The sequence below is a fragment of the Callospermophilus lateralis genome, chromosome 2 (assembly GCF_048772815.1).
Source record: "Callospermophilus lateralis isolate mCalLat2 chromosome 2, mCalLat2.hap1, whole genome shotgun sequence".
NCBI classification, from domain to species: Eukaryota; Metazoa; Chordata; class Mammalia; order Rodentia; family Sciuridae; genus Callospermophilus; species Callospermophilus lateralis.
Window position 1 is genome coordinate 156,104,695 of NC_135306.1, and position 27,967 is coordinate 156,132,661.

Sequence of the window (27,967 nt, forward strand, 5' to 3'; positions counted from 1 at the left end):
AACTAGCAAACAATTGCAGGCCAAGAATACTAGGTCTACCATACTAAACCTTCAGAAATGAAGAAGAAATAATGTCATATTTAGGCAAGCAAAAGCAGAGGGAATACATTGCCATTCACCAGTCTTTCCTTTTCAAAAACAGGTTGTAGGGAAGGCCAAATTCTCCTTCACATCCATTCCTTGAATATAAACCCACAAGATTTTCCATTTTAAATTAAATGTTTCCATGTTAAATTAATTATCTAAAATGAATGGTAGCAATATAAGTACCTGGAAAGATAACAGCATATTTTAAAAGTTCTTTCCAACACTTTGGGGGCCTTTCTCAAAGGACAATTAAAAGAATTCAAGGAAATTGTTTTTAAAAAAAGAAAAAGGAAAACACCCAGGCACGGTGGTGCATGCCTGTAATCCCAACAGCTCCAGAGGCTGAGCAGGAGGACCCCTGGTTCAGCCTCAGCAACAGCAATGTGCTAAGAAATTCAGTGAGACCTTGTCTCTAAATAAAATACAAAATAGGGCTGGGGATGTGGCTCAGTGGTCAAGTGCCCAGTACCCCCCCCCCAAAAAAGCCAATATCTGCAGATAATTTAGTGGTGTACATAAAAACTTTAAAAAAAACTTGAATCAAGCCTTTAATCACTGAAGAAATATTATATGATATAAGGTTAATAATTAAACATTCCTGTGTTTTATGTACCAAAATAATCAAGTAAAATTGGGGGAAAAATGTTTTGCAATAGGAAAAATGACATGCTTATAGCAGTACTATTCACAATAGCCAAGATGAGAAAAAAAAAACAATATTTACCTCAACCATTAAATTATTAAAGAAAATGTGGTACATACATTCATGGGAATGTTTTTCAGTCATAAACAAATGAAATATTAACATTTGGAACAAGATGAATGCAACTGGATAACTTCATTTTAGGAGAAATAAGCCAGGAGCAGAAAGACCATTCATTCACTTCTAGAAGCTATAGAGGTTGATGTCATAGAAGTAGAGAGTAGAGTGATGGTCACCAGGGACGAGGAGAGAAAGGCATAGACAACAATTGGTAGACAGGCAAAAAAATACAGTTATACAGGAAGATAAAGTTCTAGAGCTCTATAGCACAGTAGGGTGATTCTCATTAATGATGATTTAATTTATATTTCAAAAGAGCCAGAAGAAAGGATTTTGAATGTTCCCCAAATAAGGAAATGATAAATGTTCGAGGTGACAGATAAACTTATTACCCTTATGTCTAACAAAATATCACAGTGAACCCCATAAATGTGTCATTTTATTATGTTAATTAAAAGTAAAATAAAGGGATAGGATATACTTCAGTTAGTAAGTATATCTTCCTCTCATGCACAAGGTCCTGGTTTCAATTCCAGTACCACAAAAATAAAATAAAATAAAGTAGGCCAGGGGTAGTGGCACACTCTTGCGTCCCAGGAGGCTGAGGCAGGAGGATCCCAAGTTCAAAGTCAGTCTCAACAACCTAACAAGGCCCTAAGCAGGTCCTAAGACTCTGTCTGAAAATAAAAACTAAAAAGGGGCTGTAGATCTGGCTCAGTGGTTCAGTGCCCCTGGGTTCAATCACTGGTACCAAAAACAAAACAAAAAGAAAAGTAATAAAAATAAAAATTAAAAAATAATAATAATAAAATTATTAAAATGAAGGAGCACAGAAAACATATCCTGGAAGATACAAAATATATTATCAATTTCCTTTTATTTTATACACTGAGTAGGCATCAAACCTCCAACCAATAAGTATATTTTAGAACTGCAACAGACCTTAGTATAAATAGAAATGTATGATAAAATACCATATTACATCAGTGCGTTACTTAACAAAATTATGGAAGAATTGCTTAATCACTTTAGAAAATTATGTATATAGGTCTCTGTTGAAGCAGTAAGAATTTAATATTTAAGGCATTTATTTTCCTTGCTGTGACTCAAAGATCCAACCAGCACAATTGTAGAGGAGGAAGTCTTAGTCCATAAAAGGCTGGCTCCATTCCTCAGGACTGGATGTGAGGCTGAACATCATGATGGAAGAGTGTGGCAGAGGGAAACAGCTCACATCATGATCAGAAGCAGAGAGAGAAGTCTCCACTTGCCAGATTCAAATATATATGCTCCAAAACCACTCCCCAATTCTTACCATCTCCAGCCACACCCTACCACTTCAGCTACCACTCAGTTAATCCCTATCAGGGAATAAATTCACTGATTGGGTTAAGACTCTCACAACCAATCATTTCTCCTCTGAACCTTCTTGCATTGTCTCACATGTGAGCTTTTGGGGGACATCTCACATCCAAACCATATCTTTAAGGTTTCATGTGAAATTAAATAGCCTGTATATTCTGTCATCCATCCATCTATCCAATCTTTGGATTGTAAAGCTTTCCGTAATATGTATCAAAGATTTTTTAAAAATTAGACAGGCTCATTGATGCACATAAACAATCCCAACTACTCAGAGGCTCAGACAGGAGAATCTTAAGTTCAAGGCCAATCTAGATAACTTGGTGAGACCCTGTCTCAAAGTAAATTTTAAAAAGGCTGAGGGAGGAAGTTCAGTGTTAGAGCACTTGTCTAGCATGCATGAGGCCCTGGGTTCAATCCCCACTGCTGTAAAATAAATAAGTAAATATAGACAGAATAAAAGAAAATGCTAATGACCTTGGCAATTAAAAATATCAGATTTCTGTGTAGTGGATGGCATTATGAATAAAATAAAAATATAATCAAAATGTATCTATGAAAATATTTACAAAAATTCTTTCTAATTATTTTATGATTCTTAGTATATGAAGACCTCTTATAATCAGTAATAAAAGGTATGAAATTGGGATGGGGATGTGGCTCAAGCGGTAGCGCGCTCGCCTGGCATGAGTGCGCCCTGGGTTTGATCCTCAGCACCACATACAAACAAAGATGTTGTGTCCGCCAATAACTAAAAAATAAATATTAAAAAATGCTCTCTCTCTCTTTAAAAAAAAAGGTATAAAATCCATTAGAGTATAATGTGAAGAATATAAATCCACATTCACAAAAAATAGGTAAAACTGAAAAATAAATGTGAAAAAAATGCAGATTGAAAAAATAAGACATCATATTTTGCCTTTTAGGTAAAATTTAAAATGATATAGCTTCCAAGTTTGATGATACAGCAAGATAGCTATGATAGACGGTTAAGTGAAAAACAGCCATCAGATTTCCTTTGTGATGTACATCTTAGTGTTTTTTAGATGAAGTGTGTTTGCATACATGCATGCATTTTCAATCTGTATCCATTTCTACAGCATCTCTCACTATCATGGAAGGCTATCAGTTCTATGGAGGCAGCATAGCTAACAGATTAGCACTAGGTTCTAAAGCTGTGCTGCTGGGTTTGAATCCTGGCTTGTTTAGTTGATGTGTGACCAACAGCAAATGACTTAGGTTTTCTGTGCCTAGCTTTGCTTAGCTATAAAAAGGTGATGTAAATTGCACCTATCTAATGATTTTATGTAACCATTCAATAAAACATAAAGAATTTGAAGAAATGAGGACAACACATATGGCTAACTCGCAATAATATATCTCTCTCTATAAAATGAGATCATGATCTCCATCCTATTATTATTGCAAGAGTTATAAAGGACAAAGTTGTAACATATGACTACTGTATTTGATTGAGGAAGATTATGATTCTCATTAATTATTTCTACCCATTGCATCCTCTGTTCTTTGCTCATCCTTTGTGATTACAACTTTATTGCTAGCAAAATCCAAATTCAAGGTCAAATGTGGTATGGGAGATTGAAAGACATCCAGGTATATTTAATGAAGGGCCAAAACAAGCATAGGTTTGATTTAATAAGGTTATTCTCTCTATTTTTAAAAACTGATTTTTTATTATGAAAGATTTCAAACATGTAAATTCATAGATGATTGCACAACAAAATTTCAAATATCTGTTGATGAAATTCCAAAATATCAATCAATTTTTATCAATTGATAATTTATTTTGTTAGACTTTATAATAACAAAATCTACCAGTGTCTAAGGATGAAGCTGAGTGATAGAGTGCTTGCCTAGCACACATGAGGCCCTGGGTTCAATTCCCAGTACCACAAAAATAAATAACAAAATGACTGAAAACTATTTTAAAACTCCTTTATTATTGAAACTCTGCAAGAGAAATTAACATTGTATATAAATCTGAAATTGGAACCTAATCTTCTCCAGATGTAAAAAATTAAAAATATAAGAATAACCATACATGAAGACTCTTAGGAAAATTTTATCATGCCGTAGCAGAACAGTTTGTATGCATGGATAGTCAGTCCACAGAAAAATAGTCTGTTAATAGTGATGGCCCTTGGGAAGTGGGATTCTAATGGGAATAGGACTAATGGCTGAGGAGAGGCTTCTTCTTTGTTGTTTTTATTCTTATATGTGTCATTTACTTTACAATTTAACCTACATTTTCTAAGTAAAAAATAAAATACAAATCATTTAAAATAAAACGTGAATTTTAATAGAATACAGAAAATCTAAGTAGTAGCAATGACAACAATGTTAGAGTAGTGGAAAAATAGACGACAAATCATGAATCTGAGTAGAAATCAGAATCAGTAGAGCATATGCTAAAGTTATCACTTCCAGAAAAGTGCACCTAATTCTGTAATTTATACTAGGACAATTGCTTAGTAGTTGACAAACAAATGATGTTTGTCCACATAATTTATCATTGAGAACACATTCGAGAAGAAATCAGGATGTGTTTGTGCTTTTCATACAGACACACATATGTAAGCAACATTAAACATTTGACAATAAGGTGATTTTACATTGATTCATGAGGTAGAAGACTTTGCATTATTTGACAACCAAGGGACAAAGAAAGTATAAAGCAAAACCATTGAAACATTTATTTGCAAAAATTATTTTAAATCTATACACATTTCCAAAATAAAAATTGAAAGTAAACAATAATACTGAAAAATAACTATAAAAACAAAGCAGATCAATGGTTAATACCTTTACTATAGAAAGCAATAAATTAAGAAGAAACTAAAAGATAAATACTATAAAAGTATAATTATGAATTGAAAAATTATAATAAATTTCAATCTCAGGAAAATTTTTAAAAAGAAAATTAAACTGGATGCTTTTCTTTTAAATTAAAATTCATTAAAATTAAAAATACCTAAGTTCAAATATAATATTATTTTACTATACATAAATACCAAAATTTTGGTCTAAAATAATGTGTACAAAGTGAATCAGTGAGGATAATTATTAAATATCAACTCTATAATAAATGTTTTAAAAAAGACAAAAATAGTAGAATAGTAGCCCCCTCCCCTTTTCTGTGATTTGTTTTCTGTGGTGTCAGTTAGTTGTTGCCAAATGTACTCAATTGCAAATATTAGATGAAAAATATTAAGTGGAAAATTTTTTAAAAAACAATGCATAAGTTTGAAATTGTACACTTTTATGAGTGATAGTTCATGCTGTCACCCTGTGTTTTCACCCAGGATGTCCAGTGTATCCACACTGTATGTGCTACCAACCCATTAGTTGCTTGACAGCCAGTTAAGTTATCATATAGATAAGGAGGGATCACAGTCCTTGTGTCCAAGGAATCTTTATTTTACTTAATAATGCCCCTCCAAATGCAAGAATCATGATATTGGTGATTTGTATAGGCCAAAGTAAAGATGAGAAATGCTTCTTTTAAATGAAAGGCGAAAGTTACCAACTAAATAAGGAAGGGAAAAAAATCATATGCTAAGATTGATAAGATCTATGGTACTAATGAATTGGTCTGTGAAATTATGAAGAAAAAAAATTGTTGCTAGTTTTGCTGTTAAGTGTATAACTGCAAGTTATGGCTATAATGCAGGCTAAGTGCTTAGTTAAGATAAAACATACATTAAATTTGCAGGTGAAAGATATATATAAGGTGTGGTAATGTCTGCAGTTTCAGACATCCACTAGGGGTCTTGGAACATCATACCTGTGGATATGAAGGTACTAGTGTATCCTTACATGAACATAGAATGTTCAAATGATGGATACTATACAAACACTAGAAAAAAAGGGAAATATGTTATGACACCAAAAATGTCTGCAAGACTGGGCACATTGATGCATTCCTATAATCTCACCTACTCTAGAGGCTGAGGCAGGAGAATTGCAAATTTATTTGAGGCCAGCTTGGAAACTTAGTGAGACTCTGTCTCAAAATAAAAACTCAAAAAGGGCTGTAGATATAGTTCAGTGGTAGAGCATCCCAGGGGTCAATCCTAAGTACTACAAGAAAAAAATTCACAAAATATATTACACAATATAATTCTCATTTTAATATTTGTCTCCCCAGGGTGTGCATGTTTGTATTTTTCTGAGCGATGGTGCTAAAGTAGGTTTTTATTTTCATCTATTTTTGTTTCTATACTATTCAAATATTCTGTAACAAAAATACATTGTTTAGTAACCAGAAAAAATAATAGCTTGCAACAAATTCTTGGAAATCCAGACCCTGCGTACTTCTTCCCTAACATTTCTTCCTTCTTTCTTATCTCTGACTTTCCATACTGGAATATTTTAAATATTCTTTTAAACATCCTTTTTTAAAGTTCATTAAGAGGCCTAGCATTAAGATTAATTAAGTTGGTGTTATCTCATTTAATCTTCAGTATGATCTTTCCCTTTGGTAGTACCATTTGTCCATTTTCTGTAGATAATAAAACTGAGTCTGACAGTGATAAAATTTCAGTTTCTCACTGTTCTACCACTGAAATGGATCCAAGATTTCTCCATCTTGGGCTCCTAGACTCTTAATCTACTAGGAGTAGATTTTTTTATTACAATATATTATAATGAAAGTTACATGAACAGGGTATCTCTAAATAGCTTCCTGTACTATACTCACATTTCTTCTCACAATAATTTATCCAAGACTCTACTAAGAGTCTTTGCCTCTCTTTTCAAACCTGGTAGTTGAAATAACAATTAGTGGCAGAGCAGAGGAAGAGTAAAATCAAGCCCCTTTTCATTTGCTGTATACCAACACAAACAAACACTAGTTGCCTTTTCTAATATTTAATTTTTTGTTTTATCTGCTTATCACCTGTAAGTGAGATCTTTTGGAATTTATCTTCTGTACCTTGTTTATGGCACATTTAAGTTTATAGATGTCTTGCAAGCAACATAATTTCCTTCTTTCTTAAGGACAAATAATATTCCATTGCAGTTGTCCTCCCTTACTTTAAGGGATACCTTCCAGAAACATTAGTGAATGCCTGAAACTATGGATAACACTGAATCCTATGTTTACTGTTTTTTCCTATATATGTACAATCTTATGATAAAGTTTTATTTATAAATTATGCAAAGGAAGAGACAGACAATAAAAAGTAATAACAAAAAAGAAAACAATATATTGTAATAAAAGTTTCATGAACGTGGTTTCTCTAAATATCTTCCTGTACTGTACTCACATTTCTTCTCACAATAATTTACCCAAGTATAACTAAAACCCTGGAGAGTGGACACATATAAAAATGAGGACGAATATTAAAAATACACAGCACACGTTTCACCTCTTCCCACAGCTTTAAATCTGGGATTTAGCAAAAAGTAAAAAAAAAAAATCAAAAATAACAACTCCACAGTTCTCCTAAACTTGAAAATCTTTCACAAAATTATTCTGGTTTCTTTGACTTTAACTCCCCATTAATTACCTACAGTCATCTTTAAATAAACCACTTTTTAATGTTCTTTACTCACTGGGCAAGCCAAAGTTGACCTTTATCTTCACAATATCCAGAAAAAAGATTTCCACATACTTGTCATTGTTACATTGTCTTCTAATTATTTGTTAACATATTACCAGACTCAGTTGTTCCTTCAAGAAACAATATGTATTATTTATCTCTATGATCAGTATTTCAATATTACTTCACCCATACCGGGTTGGATGAGTGAATGAATGGATAAATGGGCTCATGATGACACCCTAGTGCTAACACATTTACTCCTTCAAGGGAAGTATGAAAGAGCAGGGGTGGGGGTGTGGGGAACTGAAACCTTGAGCTCTGACTTCAGGACGGCAAGGTCTTGACTTAGGAACCACCAGAATTCATCACCAGGTTAACAAGCTTAGAAACTCAACACCAGCCATGTCTCCATGGAGGAGGGTGAGTTCACTTCTTTTATGGGAAGAGAAGGTGGCTGCCTGCTTTCACATACTGCTTAAAACATCACTCAGCCTGCTGTGGACATCCAGGGAAGTCTGAACTCAAAAAGTCCCTGCCTGTGTCTCCAAGACTGAAGGCTCAGATTCTAGCCTGGTCCTATTAGTTCCCAATGTTCAAACACAAGTGGCTAAAGAGAATGAGGGAGGAAGCCCTGAAGGGCGTGCTCTGAGACAGTCAGAGGCAGAGGAGAACCTCCAGATTAGCCTTTAGTGACAAAGGAGAGGCAGTGGGTGTCCTCAGCCCTTGCTCTGGTCCTGCAAGACCTTAACCATCCCCACAAGAGTTGCAAAACAGGATTCATGAGGAACACCTATTATCTATGGAAACCAGCTAGGAAGGGAAGAAAGGAGAGTGAAAAGCAAAGCGCACTTCTTCAAGAAGAGAATCAAGGTTCAGACTGCCTAAAAGGATGAACCTCTCACCCCCACCCATCATCTTACCCACTCTCACCTGGAGCACTGGCAGGTGTAAGCCCAGGAAGTGAGTGCAGTGATGGAGAGGATTGGCAAATGAGAAAAGGTGCAGATTTTGCAGCCTGCTAATTCTTCTCCTAATAGGCAACCTCCACTGCAGTTTCCCAAATATGCTGAGGTTGGGACATCATCTTACCCTGTCCCGAGGCAAGGAGCACTATTTCAATATAGGACACAATCCCAAATCATAAGGAACCAGCCTGGAGGATCTTCCTGAAGGAAGTCTTCAAACCTGAGGTCCTGAGAGCTGTTATACTCAGGGAATTCCCTGGAGCAACCAGTGCAGTGAACTTTCTTAACCTTTCTACAATAAGAGATCCCTGGAGTATTTTAAAATTATAATTACAAACCCAAGTCTCATCTGATATTGGGTACTACAATGAGGTTTTTTAACCCACTCAGTGACTTTCTGGGGTTGCCATGTTCCTTGTCAAAAAAATTAAAATCAAGGTCTTAATAATAAAATGTAAGGCAGCTGACGCAAGCATATCATGCATTATCTGGATGATACATCACAAATTAATAATTACCAGGGTAGTTCAGAACCTTTACATTTCTATTCAAAATGTCCTAACTGTATTCTGCTAAAGACATCCAAAGCCCTCTCCCCCCGCCGCCCCCTGCCCCACCACACACACATGAAAAACCTAGAGATATGGGCACAAACCAAGATGTCCATACTATATAAACTAAGTTATTGAAATTGAAATGTAGCTACTGAGATGCAGAAGAGTAGTGTGAAGTCAGCACACAACAAAAACCAATATGAACAAATCCAACAGAAGAATTCTTGATTTCCCCTGCTAATACTCTACTTTTGAATCTCTCCACCATCCACAGAATTCTGAGGCCAAAAATTAGCAAAGATTCCAGGCTTCTCTTTTATCAACTATGTATCCTACCTATCCACCTGTTTTGCCATCTGCTTGGCCTCACCATTGGCACAACCGTAGCTCAGACCCTGATCTCTTACCTGAGCTAGAACTCATTCACTGATGGATTTTCTTGCTTCCATGCTGGTTCTTTTACCATTCATTCTCCATGTAATCCTCAAAGTGATTTTTCAAAACCCAATATCAGGATGGTTTTCTATTGAAAGTAAAATGAAATCAAGTCACATTTTCAGGACTGTCAAAACTGTCAAAGGGTTGAGTTTCGTCATGCAAAAAGGAATGTCCACGTGGAAGTTCTCACCCTGTTACTTGGTACAAAGGCCTTCGTAGATGGTTTAGGGAAATCCTGACATGAGGTCATCCTGGATTAGGGTGGAACCCAAATGCAGTTAAATGCCCTTATAAAAAGAAAGGAAGACAGAAGTGGATAGAAGGTCATGTTAAGCCAGCAGTAGAGATTGGATTCATGCTTAAAAATAAATAAATAAATAAATAAAACAGGGAATGGCTGGGGAGACTGAGGCAGGAGGATCATAAGTTCAAAGCCAGCCTCAGCAAATTAGCAAGGCCCCAAGCAACTCAGCTACCCAGGAAGATCCCTGTCTCTAAAATTTAAAAAAATAAACAGAAAAAAAGGAAAGTAAAGCCTAGAAGCCAGAAGAACTGAAAGAGGAAGGAAGCCTCCTCCTCCAGAGCCTTGAGAGGGAGCTTGTTCTACTGACATCTTGATTTAGGACTTCTGGCCTCCAGAACTTTTTGTCCTGTTTTTGTTTTTGTTGTTGTTGCTGTTGTTTGTTGGTTTGTTTGTTTTTCTATTTTTCTGATTTTTTAAGGCACAAATTTTGTGGTAATTTGTTAAGACAGCCCCCAGGAAATTGATACAAATACCCTATTGATGTGATTCTACCTCTTTCTATAATGCCCTTTAGTATCACCCTCTGTTAACTCATAACACATCTTCTTTTTTTTAAAAGAGAAAGAGAGAAGAGAGAGAGGGAGAGAGAATTTTTTAAATATTCATTTTTCAGTTTTTGGTGGACACAACATCTTTATTTTATGTGGTGCTGAGGATCCAACCCAGCGCCCCGCGCATGCCAGGCGAGCGCATTACCACTTGAGCCACATCCCCAGCCCCTCATAACACATCTTCTAAGTCTGAATCTCAATCATCATATTCCTATTCAAGTCATTAGCCTCCCTGTTTCTCTGCCTGGATCTTCTTCTCCCAAATCTCTCCTTCGTGGGTTTTCCTTTCTTCTCAATATTTTGGCCCCTCAGTACAAGTGCTAAATTCTGAGAGATGTGAAAAGTCCTTTAACTATAATGTAGCTTTCCCTGACCACCCACTTGAAATTGCAATCCCCCTTCCTTTGGTTTATTTCTTTTTATAACACTCCCTGATGTCAGATATATATGTATTGTGATTTTTATGCTTTATCACCCTTTTTTGAAATTCAAGTTTTATGGAAGTAGGAATTGTAAACTGCTGGGTTTCTGTTCTCGTGACTAAAAGGCTCAGGGGTCACTCCAGTTGAACTGGGCTAACAGGGCTGCACAAAATAACCACACAAGAGACACAAATAGCTTTTTCTTTGAGGTTGCTATGATGGCTCCCCTGACCTTAAGGGTCCGCAGGAAGAGAGAGAGCACGAGAGTACACGCTGATCCTTTTTATTGAAGAGAAGCTATTCAAATTAGGCAAGGGGTCAGGTTTCAGGGAACTGAGTCCATCATCATGATGTCCACTGTCAGCAGGTTAACTGACACCGGGGTAGGCCACACCCAAGGGCACAGTAAAAGAAGGGGACACACACAAGGCACTTCCATGGAAGATTCTATCCAAAACAGGGCAAGGGGTTATATTACAAAGGAACAGGTGAGCATAGCTTCACTCATGGGGCTGTAGCAAGACACACCCATGCATGAGACACCAAACCTCGAACCCAAGAAGGGTGGGGAAAGCTTTGCCACATTTCTGCGACTGAGCGCCTCAGCACCCAGCCGGGGAGTGTGACTCAGTCACATGTAAGGTTGGTCTCCCACAGTAAACATCATTCATTGCCATGTATTAAACACTTAGTAGAGTGTGCAATAAATATTTAGTGAGTACATGAGTTAGATATACACTGAGTAAATGAACTCACACTGTGCAATTGAAATCAATATTGTGAGTTGATTAAACACAAAACATACAACCTGTGTCAGCTAAGGAGTTCCACAACAGGCCATCCCATGGTGTCCTCAAGTCTCTGCTCCCCCCATTCTGGTGCAGTGCTCTTTGGGTACCCTACCTGAGGCTCAGGCACATTCGGGCACAGCTTGGACCAGTGCTCCTATGGGTGCAACTAGGAAGCCTTATTAGTAGGCACATGATGCTAATTTTGCAAGCATAATGAGTGCCTGGGTTGTGAAGTCACAGCTAACTCCACCTAAATTTCAAATGATGCTTCAGACAGTCTTGGGGGCCAACTAAACTTTTCTCCAAGAGTGAGGTTTCCACAACAAACCTTGAGGTTAAGACCGACCCTGAGACTTTAGCACTGTAGATCTACCAGTGTGCAATACTAACCTGGGAAACCTGCAGGCACCCAAACCTAATCTCTGAGAGCTGCAGCATGGGCAACAGTCAGCAGACATTGGCTTGCCAAGGGTTTGGGGACCCAAATCTTGTCCCAGTGTGACCAGAGGTATGATAGGGAGTCAAAGATTATTCTCAAGACTCATATTTTAGTGTCACTTCCCTGGTTGGGTTTCAGACTTACTTGTAACCTGTTACTCCTCCTTTCTATCCCACTTCTCCCTTTTCAACAGGGATATCTAGCATCTTCTTTCCCCATCGCTGAATTTTGAAAGTACTTAACTTGTTTGATCTCACAGGTTAACAGCTAGAGAGCAATGTGCCTCAGTCTCACCCTTATCTTATGTAAATTACTCTGGACTTCAGAGTTTTGGGTTGGTGCTGAAATGTATGAAGACTTTGGAGGCAATGGGGGGTGCAACAGATGTATTTTTCATGTGAGACATGGATTTTGTATGTCACAGATAGAATGCTATGGTTTGACTGTACCCCCTCCAAAATCCAGGTTAAAATTTAATGGCAATATGATAGTATTAAGAGGTGAAGGTCATGGAGAACTGGTAAGGTCATGAGGCTCACCCAACATTAATGTGTTTCCAGCTCATGCGGGGACAGTGGTTGTCCCCTTTGCAGGATACAGCTATGAATTGCCAGGTTGGAAGCAGACATAGGCCTTTCCTAAACCCTGTCTCCATTTGACCCTGGATCTTAACTCTCAGGCTCCCAAACAGCAAGAAATAAATTTTTGCTCTTTCTAAATGACTCCCTCTACATTATTTATAGCAGCATAAATAGACACACGGTCTTGTCATAGGATTAACTAATTGTATCATGTTCTGCAGAGGTGCTTATGCTCCAGAGTAACCAATTTTCCTATAGGCTGACTTGAGATGAGATGAACAGATCCTTTTATATTAGGAACTTTATTTTAAAAGGTTATAATTAATTGGAAAATTAATTTTGTCATTTTTTTGTGATCACAGATTCACAATACTTCAAAGAATTTATGTGGTTGATATTCTGGTAGATACTATCCAATCTGTGATGTTCATTATATGAAGATAATTTTAATCTAATCTTTTAATTTCTAGTTTGAAGGGAATCTGATTATTGTGTTTATCTATCTAAAGTTCTAATCTCATCTGTAATTTTCTCAATTAGCAAACACTTAGTGAGTCATTTGTATGCAAATCACCAGGTCTGCATTATGACAGCGATGCATTTAAGCAATTGGTTGTGCAAAATTTTCTCACTGTAGAAGCAACATACACCATAGGACACAAATTACAATGGCCACAACATCAATAGGCCATGCATTCTGAGGTGACCTTCTCAGTTCATCATAGGCTGAAATGCTGTTATGTGGCAAATGATGGTTCCTCAAGAGGTTTGTTATGTTTATTCTTAATTTTACAATTACTCTATGTAAGCGTTATAATAAGTTATAATTCTTTTTGTTCTGGAAAGTATTTAAATTGAAACATCATAAAATAAGTGTCTGGCAGCATAGCAGGTCCTGAAAAATTCCAATCCATTATTCACACAAGGAAGTGTGAATAATGTTTTCACAATTATACTAGAAACTGTGGCAGAAAATGAAGAATTAAACATTCTGATTAACAGTGATTGTGAGAGGTTGATGATGACACCAATAAGGAGGATTCTTACTGAGTAATAAACACCCTGATTAGACAGGACTGGGGGAGAGAAGGATCTCTCTGACAGGTGGAGACAGCACATAGTGTAGAGTGAATAGAGGGCCCTGTCTTTAGTATAGTAAGAGTAGATGTTTCCTTTAAAGAATGACACAAAACAGAAGGGGAAAAAATGGAACAATGGCATGAAAATGGGAAATTTTCAAGAAAAATCCCTTCTCTCCACATCCTTAAAATGGTCATCATAATCCAAGTTCTCCACCTCCAAAACGATTATTTTGCAGTTACTCTCCGGAGAGCCCCTTTGACATCCTTGTTTCTCAGGCTATAAATAATGGGGTTCAACATTGGAGTCACCACTGTATAGAACACAGAGATCATTTTATCTCGCTCTTTTGTGGTCTTGGAGTTTGGCCTCATATAGGCAAATATTCCAGACCCATAGAAGAGGACAACAACAATGAGATGGGAGCCACAGGTAGAGAAGACCTTGAGCCTCCCCTCTCCAGAATGCATCTGGATCACAGTGCAGATGATGTTCCAGTAGGAGACCAGGATGAGGGAGACAGGAGCCAGGAGGATCACCACGCCCATGGCAAAGATGGCCATTTCTGTGCTGTAAGTGTCTGCTGAGGCCAGCTTCAGGAGGGCAGGAGGCTCACAGAAAAAGTGGTTAATGATATTGTTTCCTCGGTAGGGAAGACGCAAGGTGAATGTGGTGTCCACCAGGGACACAAATGCTCCACTGGCCCAGGACCCCACAGCCAGCCTGACGCATGCCCAGTGGGTCATGATGGTGGAGTAGTGCAGGGGCTTGCACACAGCCACATACCGATCATAGGACATCACTGCCAGAAGAGCACACTCTGTACACCCAGTCAGAAGCAGAACAATGATCTGCACTGAGCACCCAGCAAAGGAAATGGTTTTCCTCCTCACCAGGAAGTGGACAAGCACCTGGGGCACAGTGGTAGTAGAGAAACAGAGATCAGCAAAGGACAGGTTTCTAAGGAAGAAGTACATGGGAGTGTGGAGTCTGGAGTCCATGTGAATGAGCACCACCATCAGCAGGTTCCCCAGCAAGGTCAGCAGGTAGATGATGAGGAAAAGGAGGAAGAGCAGGACTTGGGTGTGTGGGTCCTGTGAGAGGCCCAGGAAGACAAACTCTGTCACAGAGGTGTGGTTCTCCTCTCCCATGAGTGTCTGTTCCTATTTATAGAAAAGCATCAAGATAAGAAGTGCATTAGTTATTTCAGAAAAGCTGCATAACTTAGATATTTTTTAATCAATATCCAAAGTTTGGTTCTTGATTTATGACTTTATACATGGTTTTCTTATGCCAAAAGTCTGTTTTTCTTTTCCTTCACTTCCACCATTGAAAGCCATTTATATTTATTCTCCCCTTGGATCTTTTAGTAGTACCAGTACAAAGAATCATTCTGAGTTTGCTGCATATCAACCCACAAATGAACCACCTGTTAGGAGAAAATAATGATGCTTACTGTGCAACCTTCCAAGTAGGTTTAGGAAGAAAACAAATGATGTGATTTTAAACCAGTTAGAATATCATGCTGTGAATTGCCTGTTATCATATATGAAAGCTGATATTTTTCATCATATTTACAAAATGGTCATAAAGAATCACTCTGATCAAGGGGAAAAAAAGTTAAGTAATGGATGATATAGTATTCTGTGATCCTGTTCCCAGAGTCATTTGTTTTTAACATAAAGAGTGTTCTCTGGAATATCAGTAAAAAATAGCTGCTTTTTGGTCATTGAATTCAGTAGCACATTTATACATCCCCTAATCTACACAGTTTCCTCTCGCTTTGCACAATGTCATTTGGCAATAATAACACTCATTATCATCTATTGTGCATTTCCTGGTGTCGGTTGTTATTAGCAATTTCTTGGAAATCCATGAGACAGTTATTATTGTTTCCAATGTACAAAGGATAAGACTCAGAAACATTTTCAAACTAGTTTCTGAGAGCCCTGCCCACTCCTTCTGTGCCCTGCAATTTGTTTTCTTTCTTCCTCAAAACTGCTTGCACAGGTTAAAGTTGTGCACAACTCTGTTTCTCACATCCACTCCTTAAAGAGAAGCTCGCATTCCCTTTCCATTTCCAAAATTAGAACTAATTTTCATGGCAGAGTTACGAATAGATATAAAACTAACAGTCAAGCATATCTTAACAGTTATTTTTCAATATTTTGATGGGTCTTGTCCAACAACTAATAGAAAATATTAAGGGAACAAATATTGAGAAAAGTGACAAACATTATTTGCAGATAAAATAATTGTATATCTTTTTTAAAAAAATCAAAGCAGATTCTAGCCTATGGAAACTAGGCAGAAATGTTATCTGATACAAACTGAACAATTAAATATCCCTATGCTATTATATACCAACTAAAATTATAGTAAAAAAATCCTTCAGAAAAAGAACAATGGCTGAACTTAGCAAGGTATATACTTCAGAAACTTTCAAGACCTATTTGAAGAAAACTATGAAACACGATATCTAAATAAATGAATAGGTATATCAGGTATATTGATTTTATGGAAAGAATAATAAGTTCTTTTAAAGAGATTCACTGCAATTCCAAGCAAGTTTACAGAGTATTTTTGTGAGGAAAGTTAGCACAATTCTTCAAAATTTTACCTGGACGAGTAATTTTGTGATACAAAATGTGATGTTGGGAAAAAAAGAAGGAAGTAAAAATATATTCTACTTGACATAAAAATATACTGTCAATTTTATCTAAGTAATATAGTGTATAATGATCAGGTTTAGAGAGTTTGAGTGACATTATAGTATGTAATTCATTCTAATATATATAAAAACTTAAGGACAAAGAAGGCATCTTAAATAAGTGCATTATTAACAAAATAAGGAGTAGTTGCTTATTTATTTTAAAATTATGCATATATATGCATATTTATGTACACAAATCAGTATAATAATTTACCTCAAATATATTAATAATCTATTTTAATTAGTTTTGATAGGAACACAGATTGGTACAGCTATCAGGGACAAATTTATGAAAGTTTCTCAAATTAAAAATAGAACTACCATATAATCCAGAAATCCTTTTTTTTTTCCCCTGCAGAAAATACCCAAAGGAAATGAAATCACCACCTCAGAGAGATATTTTTATTTCCACATTGATTGCAGCATTATTAACAATAGCCAAAATATTAAAAACAACCTAAATGTTTGTCCATGGATGAATGGATAAGGAAATTGTGGAGTGTTTGTGTGTGTGTGTGTGTGTGTGTGTGTGTGTGTGTGTGTAAAGTGAATACTAGTCATCTCAAAAGAGAATGAGGTCTTGTCATTCATCATACTGTGGATGAGACCAGCCTGGCAGAGAGGCTAAGTGAGATAGGACTGATAAAGAAACAAAAATATTGGCACGATCTCACTTATATGTGGAATCTACAAAGAAACATCCAAATACACACACAAAAAAAACAAAACAGTGGTTACCAGGGTTTGGAGTGAGTAATGGTTTGGAAATGGGTAGAGGTAGTTTAGAGGATGAGAAGGGGCAGATGTGTAGGATGAGCAAGTCTAGAGATCTAATGGACAACATGAAGACCACAGGTGATAAAATCGTACTATGTTTGGGAGTCAGGCCAAATAAATAGAATTTAGCAGCTCCTGCCACAAAAAAAAATTACAAAACAAAAGGGTAACTATGTGATATGATGCATATGTTAATTCGCTTCACCTTTATCCTATTCTTATGTATCTGATAATGTTATGTTGTACATCTTAAATATACACAAAAGTTATTTTAAAATTTCTTTGAAATTAGGTAGCCTGACTTTCCAGCATTCATTCATTCACTCTTTCTCTTCTTCTCTCCTTCTCCCCCATTTTCCATCCAATTCCTGAATGATAAAATATATTATAAACATACACCAAAAATTTTATAAGGGAAAATGCTAACTTGTATGTAGTGGGTGCCACAAACAAAATAAAAATATAAATATTACATGTCTGGCAAAACATTTGCAAAATATCTAACAAAGACTTATTATTTTTATAAAATATGAAAGTCTCTTAAAATCAGCCAAAAAAATTATCCATTAGAAGTTACACAAAACTTAAATGCTAGTCCACAAAAATAGGTAAAACTAAACAAAAAGCATAAAACAAAGGCATGCTGACTGGGGTGAGAAGAAATCTTAGAGTAGTTTTGATTTGCATTTCTCTAATTGCTAGAGATGTTGAACATTTTTTCATGTTTGTTGATTGGTTGTATATCTTCTTCTGTGAAGTATCTGTTCAATTCATTATCTCATTTATTGATTGGGTTATTTTTCTTTTTTAAAAAATTTTGATGTTAAGTTTTCTGAGTTCTTTATATATCCTGAAGATTAATGCTACACTCATACATTGCTGGTGGGACTGCAAATTGTTACAACCATTATGAAAAGCAGTATGGAGATTCCTCAGAAAACTTGGAATGAAACCACCATTTGACCCAGCTATCCCTCTCCTCCATTTATACCCAAAGGACTTAAAATCAACACATTACAGTGATGCAACCACGTCAATGTTTATAACAGCTCAATTCGCAATAGTCAAACTATGGAAACAACAGATGAATTGATAATAAAAATGTGCTATATATACACAGTGGAATATTACTTAGCCTTTTTAAAAAGAATTAAATTATGGCATTTGCTGGTTAATGGATGGAGCTGGAGACTATCATGCTAAGCAAAATAAAACAATACCAAAAAAAAAACAAAGGCTGAATGTTTTGTCTGACATACAGAGGCTGACTCACAATAAGGGTGCAGGAGCTAAGGAAGAATAGAGTTACTTTAGATGAGGTAGAGGGGAGTGAAGGAAGGGGAGAGGGCAAAAGGGCAAGAAGGATAGTAGAATGAATCAGACATCATTACCCTATGTACATATATGACTACATGACCAGTGGGATTCTACATCATGCACAATCAGAAAAATGAGAAATTATACTCCATTTATGTATGATGTATCATAGTGCATTCTACTGTTATGTATAACTAATTAAAGCTAAAAAATACTCATTTAAACAACAAATGAGATATCATACTTCCCTTTTAGGTAAAATTTAAAATGATACAATTTCCAAGTTTGATAAGGTAATAAGATAACTGTAATGGATTGATAAGTGAAAAGGAAGCCATCAAATTTCATACATGATATATAATTCGAATCTTTTACATAAAGTGTGAATGCAAATGTATGTTTGCATATGTGTGTTTATGTGTATTTTCAATATGTATCTATTCTATAGCATTTCTCCTGCCCTGTGAGTCCACTGACCATGGACTGTAGTCAGCTGTACAGAGCAACATAGGTCACTGCTCAGCAGGGGGCTCTACCCTTGTACTGCTGGGTGTGAATACTGGCTGATTTAGATGATGTGTGACAAAAGCAAATGATTTAACTCTTCTGTGCCTTGCTTTTATTCAACTATAAAATGGTGATACAAATTACCCATATCTAATGCCTTCATGTAAATATTCAACAAAAGATAAGACATTTGAAGAATTTAGGACAACACGTAAGGCTAGCTCAAAATATTATACAAAATCTCACTTTAATAATGGACTCATGGTCTCCATCCTATTATTATATCTAGATTAGAAAGAACAAAGCTAGTTACACATGCATACTGTGATCAATTGAGGACAATTATTATTTTTATTAATTATTTCTACCATTTGCATTCTTTTATTCTTTGTTCTTCTGTTGGGGCTGGAACTGTGTTGCTAGTAAAATTCAAAGCCAATGTGAAATGTGATAAGGAAGAATGAAATTCTTCCAAGTATATGCAATGAAGGGCAAGCTTAGGTTAGATCTAATCAGGCTATTCTCTCCATTTATTAAACTTTTTTTATTATGGCCCAATATATATAAATGCATGGAGCTAATACAACAAAATTTCAACTATCTTTCAATGAGATTCCAATGTATTAATCAAGTTTGATTAATTGATCTTTTAATATTTTAGTGTGATTGAAATAACAAAATCTACTTTAAATTATTTAGAAACTCCTTTTTAATGGAAACTACAAGAGAAATTAACATTGTCATGTAAGTAAAATTAAAACTCAATCTTTCCTCAAGATTAAAAATAAAAATAAATGTATGTAAGGAGTCCTGGGAAAACTATTTTCATGCCATAGCAGAATAGTTTGTATACATGGTTAATCAATCCATTGAAAATATTCTCTTAATGGTGATTACCCTTGGGAAGCAAAACTCTAGGGGAAACAGGCTAACGGCTAAGGACTCTTTTTTATGTTTATGTGTATTGTTTGTTTTACAATTTACTCTGAATTTTCTAAGTACAAAGGAGCTAAAAATATTTTAAATAAATATTTTAAATAAACATATGAAGAGATTTTAATATAGACAATATAAATAGTAACAATGAGATGGTTTTAAAATAGGAAAAAAATATTCAAAGTACGGGACAGAATACAAACCAGAATCAGTAGAGACTGCCTAAAAGTTAGTTATATGCCAAAGATATTTCTAATAAGCCAGAAAAATGATGAACATTATTCCATAATCCTACTTAGGCAATGCATCAAGTAGTGTCAAATAAAATGTGTCCACAAAACATCACAGAGAAAACATTCCAAAAGCATTCAGGATGTGTACACATGCATCACACACAAACACACAAATGGACACAGCCCTAGACATTTAAAAATAAGGTGACTATTGGCTGACTTCATGAGGTAGATTGCTAAACCTGATGACAAAGGTACAAATGACAAATGGAAACAACTTTAACTTTGACTCAAAATATTTTAAGTATATACATATTCACAATATAAAATTTGAAAAACAAAGTGAAGAAAATAACCATAACATACATAATGGATCAAGAATTAATATCTTTGGCTGTGGCTCAATGGTAGAGCACTTGCCTAGCGCATACAAGGCCCTGGGTTCAATCCTCATTTATTTATTTTAATAATAAATAAAAAAAACAAAGATATTGTATCCAACCAAAACTCATTTTTTTAAAAAAGTAATATCTTTAGTCTGGAAAGTATTATGATATATTCATAAGGAAATACAAGACAAATATTACAGTAAAATAAATATATACATGAACTGACAATTCATAATAAATTTCAATCTCAGTACAATTTAGCAAAGCCAATTAAAATAATTTTTTTCTCATCATAGTAACATGTTGTTTCAAAATTTATAAAGTGATAACAAAGTTCTTGTACCCTGAAAATACAAATTATTAAAATCTGCATGAGGGGTATGTTGTCAATATATAGAAAATGGGTTAAAATGAGAAATATACTTTGATAAAGTAAATTCAGTCTTTTGTAATAGATATAACAATAGTTTGTCAAAAACAATGTAGGCAAAATTATTTTATATGCATGTTTATTATCGTGGTAACTACAAGTATACAGCATTGATAAAAAGAACACAAAGTGGAATAAAGGGAAGGAACATAACTTTCCTGTGTTCATACGTGAATACCAGTAAAACTCCACATCATAATCAAATACAAGAGTAAGTTATACTACATGTATGTATAATATATCAACATATGCTCTACTGTCATGTATATCAAAAAACAAACCAAAGATTAAAAAATCCAAATATCAGCCGGGTGAGGTGGCACATGGCTGTAATCCCAGTGGCTCATGAGGCTGAGACAGGAGGATCCTTAATTCAAAGCCAGCTTCAGAAAAAGCAAGGTGCTAAGCAACTCAGTAAGACCTTGTCTCTAAGTAACATACAAAATAGAGCTGGGGATGTGACTCAGTGATGGAGTGCCCCTGAGTTCAATCCTATATATATACCCACACACACCAATATATCATTATATATAAATCATTTCATATATATATATATATATACATATATATATATATATATATATATATATATATTGCAGAAAATCCAAATGATGAAATACTACATAGTCAATAAAAATGTCAAATGTTTTAAAACATCAAAAATGTTGGCCGGACATTTAAGATAAAAGAGTGGGTTCTAAAATATTTTACACTGTTTTTCTCATTTCAACATTTGTCTTTCTAAGTTGTGCGTGTATATTTTTCTGGGTGTTGGAATGACAAGTGATTTTCTCTTTTCATCTTTGTAGTTTTTTTGGGGGGGAAGTGGTGGCAGGGGTATACCAGGGATTGAACTCTGGGGCACTCAGCCATTGAGCCACATCCCCAGCCTTATTTTGTATTTTATTTAGAGACCCGGTCTCACTGAGTTGCTTAGCACCTTGCTTTTGCTGAGGCTGGCTTTGAATTAAGGATCCTCCTGCCTCAAGGCTTCAGAGCTTCTGGGATTACAAGTGTGTGCCACTGCGCCCCATCAATTTTTGTTTGACTTCATAGTTCCTAAATGCTTTAACACAAAAGCATATTGTTTGCAATCTGACAATGAATAATAACTTTCCACTAGATCCATTATAATCTGGACCCCTCTTCACTTCTTCACTGCCAACTCTTCTTTCTTTAAATCCTCCAACTTTATGAACATCCTTTCCTAAAGTTGCTACTGATTGAGAAGCCTTGCATTAAACTTTGTAAGCATAATTTTATTCGACCTTCAGAAGATGCTACTCTTTGCCCAAACTCTCTATTTAATAAAACTAAGTCATAGGGTGATAAAGTGTGATTTATAGGTTCAAAGCTGAGCTTGGAACCCAGGTTCCCAGATCCAGATCACATTCTCTTATCCACTACCCTATATTACCTCTTTTTTAAAACCTGATAATGTTGAAGTAATAATTGGTGGTAATGCAAAACAAGAATGAAATCAAGTAGACTTTTATTTTGTTGTACACTAACATAGACACTAGCTGCTTTTCTTGATTCTTATTTTTTGTTGTTTTCTTGAGTTTAATTTAATTCTACTATCAAATATTCTCAGTATTTCTTACTTTAAAGAGAAAAAAAAAATAGCACAAGTTACCACCGGCAAGAGTTGGAAGTGAGTCCAATGTACACTGCTGGATGAATGGGTAAACCAAACTTGGTATGCTCATACAATGGAATATTACTTTGCTCTAAAAAGAAGGAAATCCTATCATAGGCTGCGTCATGGATGGATCCTGAGACTGTTATGCTAAGTGAAATGAACCAGTCACAAGAAGACAAATGTTGTTATGAGTCTTCTTATATGCAACTCATAGAAACAGAAAATGCAGTGATGGTTTCCAGTGGCTATGGAGCAAGAAAAATATAGGGTTTTGCTCAATAGGTATAGATTTTGTTTTACAAGATGAAAAATATAGGTGAAATACTGCTGAACTGTATAGTTAAAATGGTAAAGAGGATAAGTATTACTGTTTTTAACCACATTTTTTAAAAAATTATTTTTGCTTGAAAATAGTAAATCTTTACAACTTTCATTTGTCCTATTATTCCTTGTATCCATTATCTAATTTTTGTTTGCTTGTTTTATTACTGAATTTATCTTACCTCTAATTAGCAGTTACTGCTTCTGTTTTGTATCATACCACTGACTGCTAAAATCCTTTCATCCTCATTATTATTTCCATGACTGTATTATAACAATTTCATTGAAGCAAAGATTTTTTATCATTTCATATCCTCCTCAATCTCTAGGGCATGTGATATAACTTAACTATAAATATATCTTTAAACCACTTGGCAATTGTCAGAGACTGTATCTTGTGGCTTTTGTTCTTATATTCTGCTATATCATAAGAATGTTCCCTAAAACCCATCTCCAAATTGGTACTTTTATGTTTTTGTAATTACCTATATCCCATGTGGACAAACAAATCACAAAAGAAAGCAAATGATAGTATTAGAAAATGATGAGTCCTTATCTCAGCTGTTATTTAAAACAGCTTATTGGAGGGAAAATTGACATATAAACATGGTGTATGTTTAAGGTATACTACTTGATGTTTTGATACACATACATTGGGAAATGATCATCACAATTAAGGTAATTAATGTACCTATCACTTCCACATCTTAACATTTTGCTTCTCCCGTCTTTGGTAAGAAAACCTTATTTCAGACCTGCCCTCTTCCCAGACTTCAGGTATAAAATCCATTAACTGTAATCAATGTAATGTATACTAGATCTCCAGCACTTACTCTTCTTGGATAACTGGAATATTAGACCCTTTGATCAGCATCACTCCATTTCTCCTTTTCCTCAGCTTCTTTTAATTGTTTATTCTTTTAATTATTTTTTAATACTTTAAATGCTCTATCTTCTACCAATATCTACAGCATAAATACTCATGTCTTTCCTTGCCTTCTAAACCAGCCTAAGCCACAAATACCATGTAGTTCTAAACTTCACAGTCTTTCACAGGAATATGTTGGTCCCTTTGGCCTTAACCATCATTACATGCCTACAGTCAACTTTAATAGAACCACTTTCTAGAGCTTTCAATCACTCTATAAGGCAATGTTGACTTTTATTTCCATAATGACCAGAAAAGGATTTGTATAGTGCCTCATTTTGTACAGTTGTTACATTATCCTCTATTAGTTTACATGTGTCTGATCTGGGTTGCAGCTTCAAGACTATTAACATGCCATTTATTTCTATCTGTATTTCAATAGTACATAGTAGGGTTGAATATAGTTACTTGAATGAATGAATAGGCTCATGCCAACACTTTCACACAAACACATTCACTCTTACAAGAGGAGTATGAGAGAGAAGAGGGGGATGTATGGACCACTGAGATATTGAGCACTGACTTCAGGATGGTAAGGTCTTGACTTAGCAACCAACAGAATTCATCACCAGGTTAAAAAGCTCAGGAACTCACTACCAGCCATGTCTCAATGAAGGAGGGTGAATTCAGTTCTCTTAAGGACAGGGAAGAGGACTGGATGTTCAGCCTACTGTGGCCCTCCAGGGAAGTCTGAGCTCAACAAGTCCCTTGCCTATGTCTCCAAGACTGAAAGCTCAGATTTTAGCCTGGTCCTATCACTTCTCAATGCCCAAACACATTAATTAAAGAGAATGAGGGAGGAAGCCCTGAAGGGAGTACTCTGAGACAGCCAGAGGCAGAGGAGAATCTCTAGATTAGCTTTTAGTGCCAAAGGAGAGGCAGTGGATGTCCATAGCCCTTGAAGTCACTCTGGTACCCTCTGTCAAGACCTTAACTATCCTCAGAGGAACTGCAGAACAGGATTCATGAAGAGAATCTATCTAGAAGCCAGCTAAGAAAGAGACAAAAAAAAAGCCCCCCGCTCCATGAAGAAAATCAAGGTTCAGACTGATTAAAAGTATGAACCCTCTCAGCATCTTACCCACTCTCACCTGGAGCACTGGCAGGTGTAAGCCCAGGAAGTGAGTGCAGTGATGCAGAGGATTAGCAAGTGATGAAATGTGCAGATCTGCTGCCTGCTAATTCTTCTTTTAATAGGCAACCTCCACTGCATCTTCTCAAATATGCTGAGGTTGAGACATCATCTTACCCTGTCCCAAGGCAAGGAGCACTATTTCAATATAGGACACAATCCCAAATCATAAGGAACAAACCTGGAGGATCTTCCTGATGAAAGTCTTCAAACCTGAGGTCCTGAGAGCTGTTATACTCAGGGAATTCCCTGGAGCAACCAGTGCAGTGAACTTTCTTAACCTTTCTACAATAAGAGATCCCCAGGGCATTTAAAAATGATCTGAAACTGAAATACCTGATTCTCATCTGATGTCAAATACTATACTGATGTTCCTCTAACCACCCTTTGGCCCTCTGTGATTTCCAAGTCTTTGTCTAAATTTTTAAAATACTGCTTCCAAAACTGATGACATTGTAAAATGTGGCTGATAGAAGTGCAGTATTCCCTCAGTAGATGTAGGGCATTTATTCCAGGACCTCTGCAGATACCAAAATCCTTAAATGTTCAGGTCCCTCACATAAAATAGAATAATATCTACATATAAGCTATGAACATCCTCCTATCTATTTAAAATAATCTCCAGATTACTTATAATGCCCAAGACAGTCTTGACATGTTTAGTAGATAATTGGTTACAGAAAGTCTGGATATAAAGGACCAATGATATATTCTTCATCATCTGGATGATATCCTCCAAACTAAGAGGATTTAAAACCTGTGTCTGTATTTGAACTCCAGAATGTTCTAATTATACTATTAGGGGAAAAACACACTAGAGGTACATGGTATAGTCCCAGATATCTGGCTATTTAAATGAAGGCTTTTCTGTGGCTATTGAAATACAGAAGAATAATGTGAAAATGGAATCAGCACAAAACACAAGCCATATAAACAAATTCAAAGATCATTCATGATTTCCTCATCTAGCTCCTCCCCATCATCCGTAGATTTCATAGGTCAGACTTGCAAGGATATTTCAATCCTCTCTCTTTTCACCTTAGACATCCTCTCTATTCATTTGTCTTGTCATCTCCTCTGGCTCGCTGATGCCACAATCTTAGCTCAGACCCTCATCTCTTACCTGGGCTAAATCTCTAGTTCACTCATGGATTTTCTTGCTTTCAAGATTTTACCACTCATTCTCCACACAACCCTCAAAGCGATTTTTTCCAAAACACATCAGGGATAGCTTTCTATGGAACCCAAAGTAAAATCAGTCACCTTGTCAGTCAAAGTAAAATCAGTCACCACTGCTGTTGAAAGGTTGGATTGTGTCATCCAGAAAAATATGTTCACGTGGAAGCTCTGAATGTGACCTCCTTCAAATAAGTTCTTTGCAGTTGTAATGAGTATAATCTGAGAATAACATCATCCCGGGTAAGGGTGGGTTACAAATCCAATAAAAAGTATCTTTATAAAATTAGAGAAGGAGAGACATGGAAGGAAGGCCATGTGAAGACAGTGACAGAGATTGGAGTTAACGCTGTCACAGCCAAAGACCCCTACAACCCACCAGAAGCCACCAGTGCTACATCCTATGGAAGAAACTTGGCTGCCTCTGTTTATTACTCACCACCTGCCCAACTTTCCTGGGAGAACAGTGACTCCAGAATCTGGGGCTGAGTCACTATTTCTTAAAAACAGACAAACATCTTGAGTTTTTCTTGCTCTAATATTTATTTTTACCAATCTTTGGATTCTTCTGGTTCCTTTGGATAGAGGGAGGGGAAGAATACTGAGTTCAGAAATGAACAAAATTGTTTCTAGCAATAGAGAAGTTACTAGATAGGTGGGTTTGAATACTAGAGAAATATCTCAGATAAACAGTGAAATTGAATTATTCCAAAAGATATCTCAAGTGTGCTTTTTCTTACATTGTAATGACACAGTACCTGATTCTGATTAATTTTTTTCTCATGCCATATTTGATAGGTCAACTATATATTGTTATAAGTCATCTATTGACCTAAAATGCTGCTTTTTAGCCAGATGCAGTGCCACACACCTATAATCCCAGCGGCTTGGGAGGCTAAAGCAGGAGAATAGTAAGTTCAAAGCCACCCACTGCAATGGCGCGATGCTAAGCAACTCAGTGAGACCCTTGTCTCTAAATAAAATGCAAAATAGGGTTGTGTATGTGACTTAGTGGTTGAGTACCCATGAATTCAGTCCCCAGTACCCACTGCCCCTCCCTGCCCACAAAAAAAAATGTTTTTTTTAATACTTTAGAAAAGGGAAAAGGAGAGGAATATGAACTGAAACTGAATTCCATGCAGGTGTAATTTTCTCAGGATAAACTCAACTACTATATAGAACTATAATGCTCTAATAAAAAATAAAGAAATATAAATATTATAATATATATAAATTCATAATTTAATTATATAGGCTTTGGGCTAATAGATCTATGTTTTTTAAAGTTCTTTAATTGAATTTCTTGCTTTCCACATATTTAGAAATGGTTCAGTGTCTGATGAAAGCAGCATGCTGAATTCACCAACTGTGTATTTCTTTGTATAGGATCATGTTTGTTCATGTTATCTCAAAATACTACACATCATGCTTGTGTAGTGAATCCATCCTTGCACAGTTGATCTTCCATTCTACACACAATACATTCAACATAGAGAATGAAGAGCATTGGATATGAAGGGCAAGCCAGGGGTATTGAAGCAGAGTAGCCAGATGTCAGTGTG

The 27,967-nt window shown here is 35.9% G+C and overlaps 1 protein-coding gene across 1 annotated transcript; it reads right to left on the minus strand.

The window, feature by feature from the left end:
- Nucleotides 1–14,131: 14,131 nt before the first annotated feature.
- Or2d3 (olfactory receptor family 2 subfamily D member 3) lies at nt 14,132–15,055 on the minus strand. Its single transcript, XM_076844166.2, has one exon. The coding sequence runs from the start codon at nt 15,053–15,055 to the stop codon at nt 14,132–14,134; it is 924 nt and encodes a 307-aa protein (XP_076700281.2).
- Nucleotides 15,056–27,967: the final 12,912 nt, after the last annotated feature.

Bases quoted from the DNA above. Each gene is read 5' to 3' on its own strand.
- Or2d3 (XM_076844166.2), bottom strand. From the start codon at position 15,055: ATGGGAGAGGAGAACCACACCTCTGTGACAGAGTTTGTCTTCCTGGGC.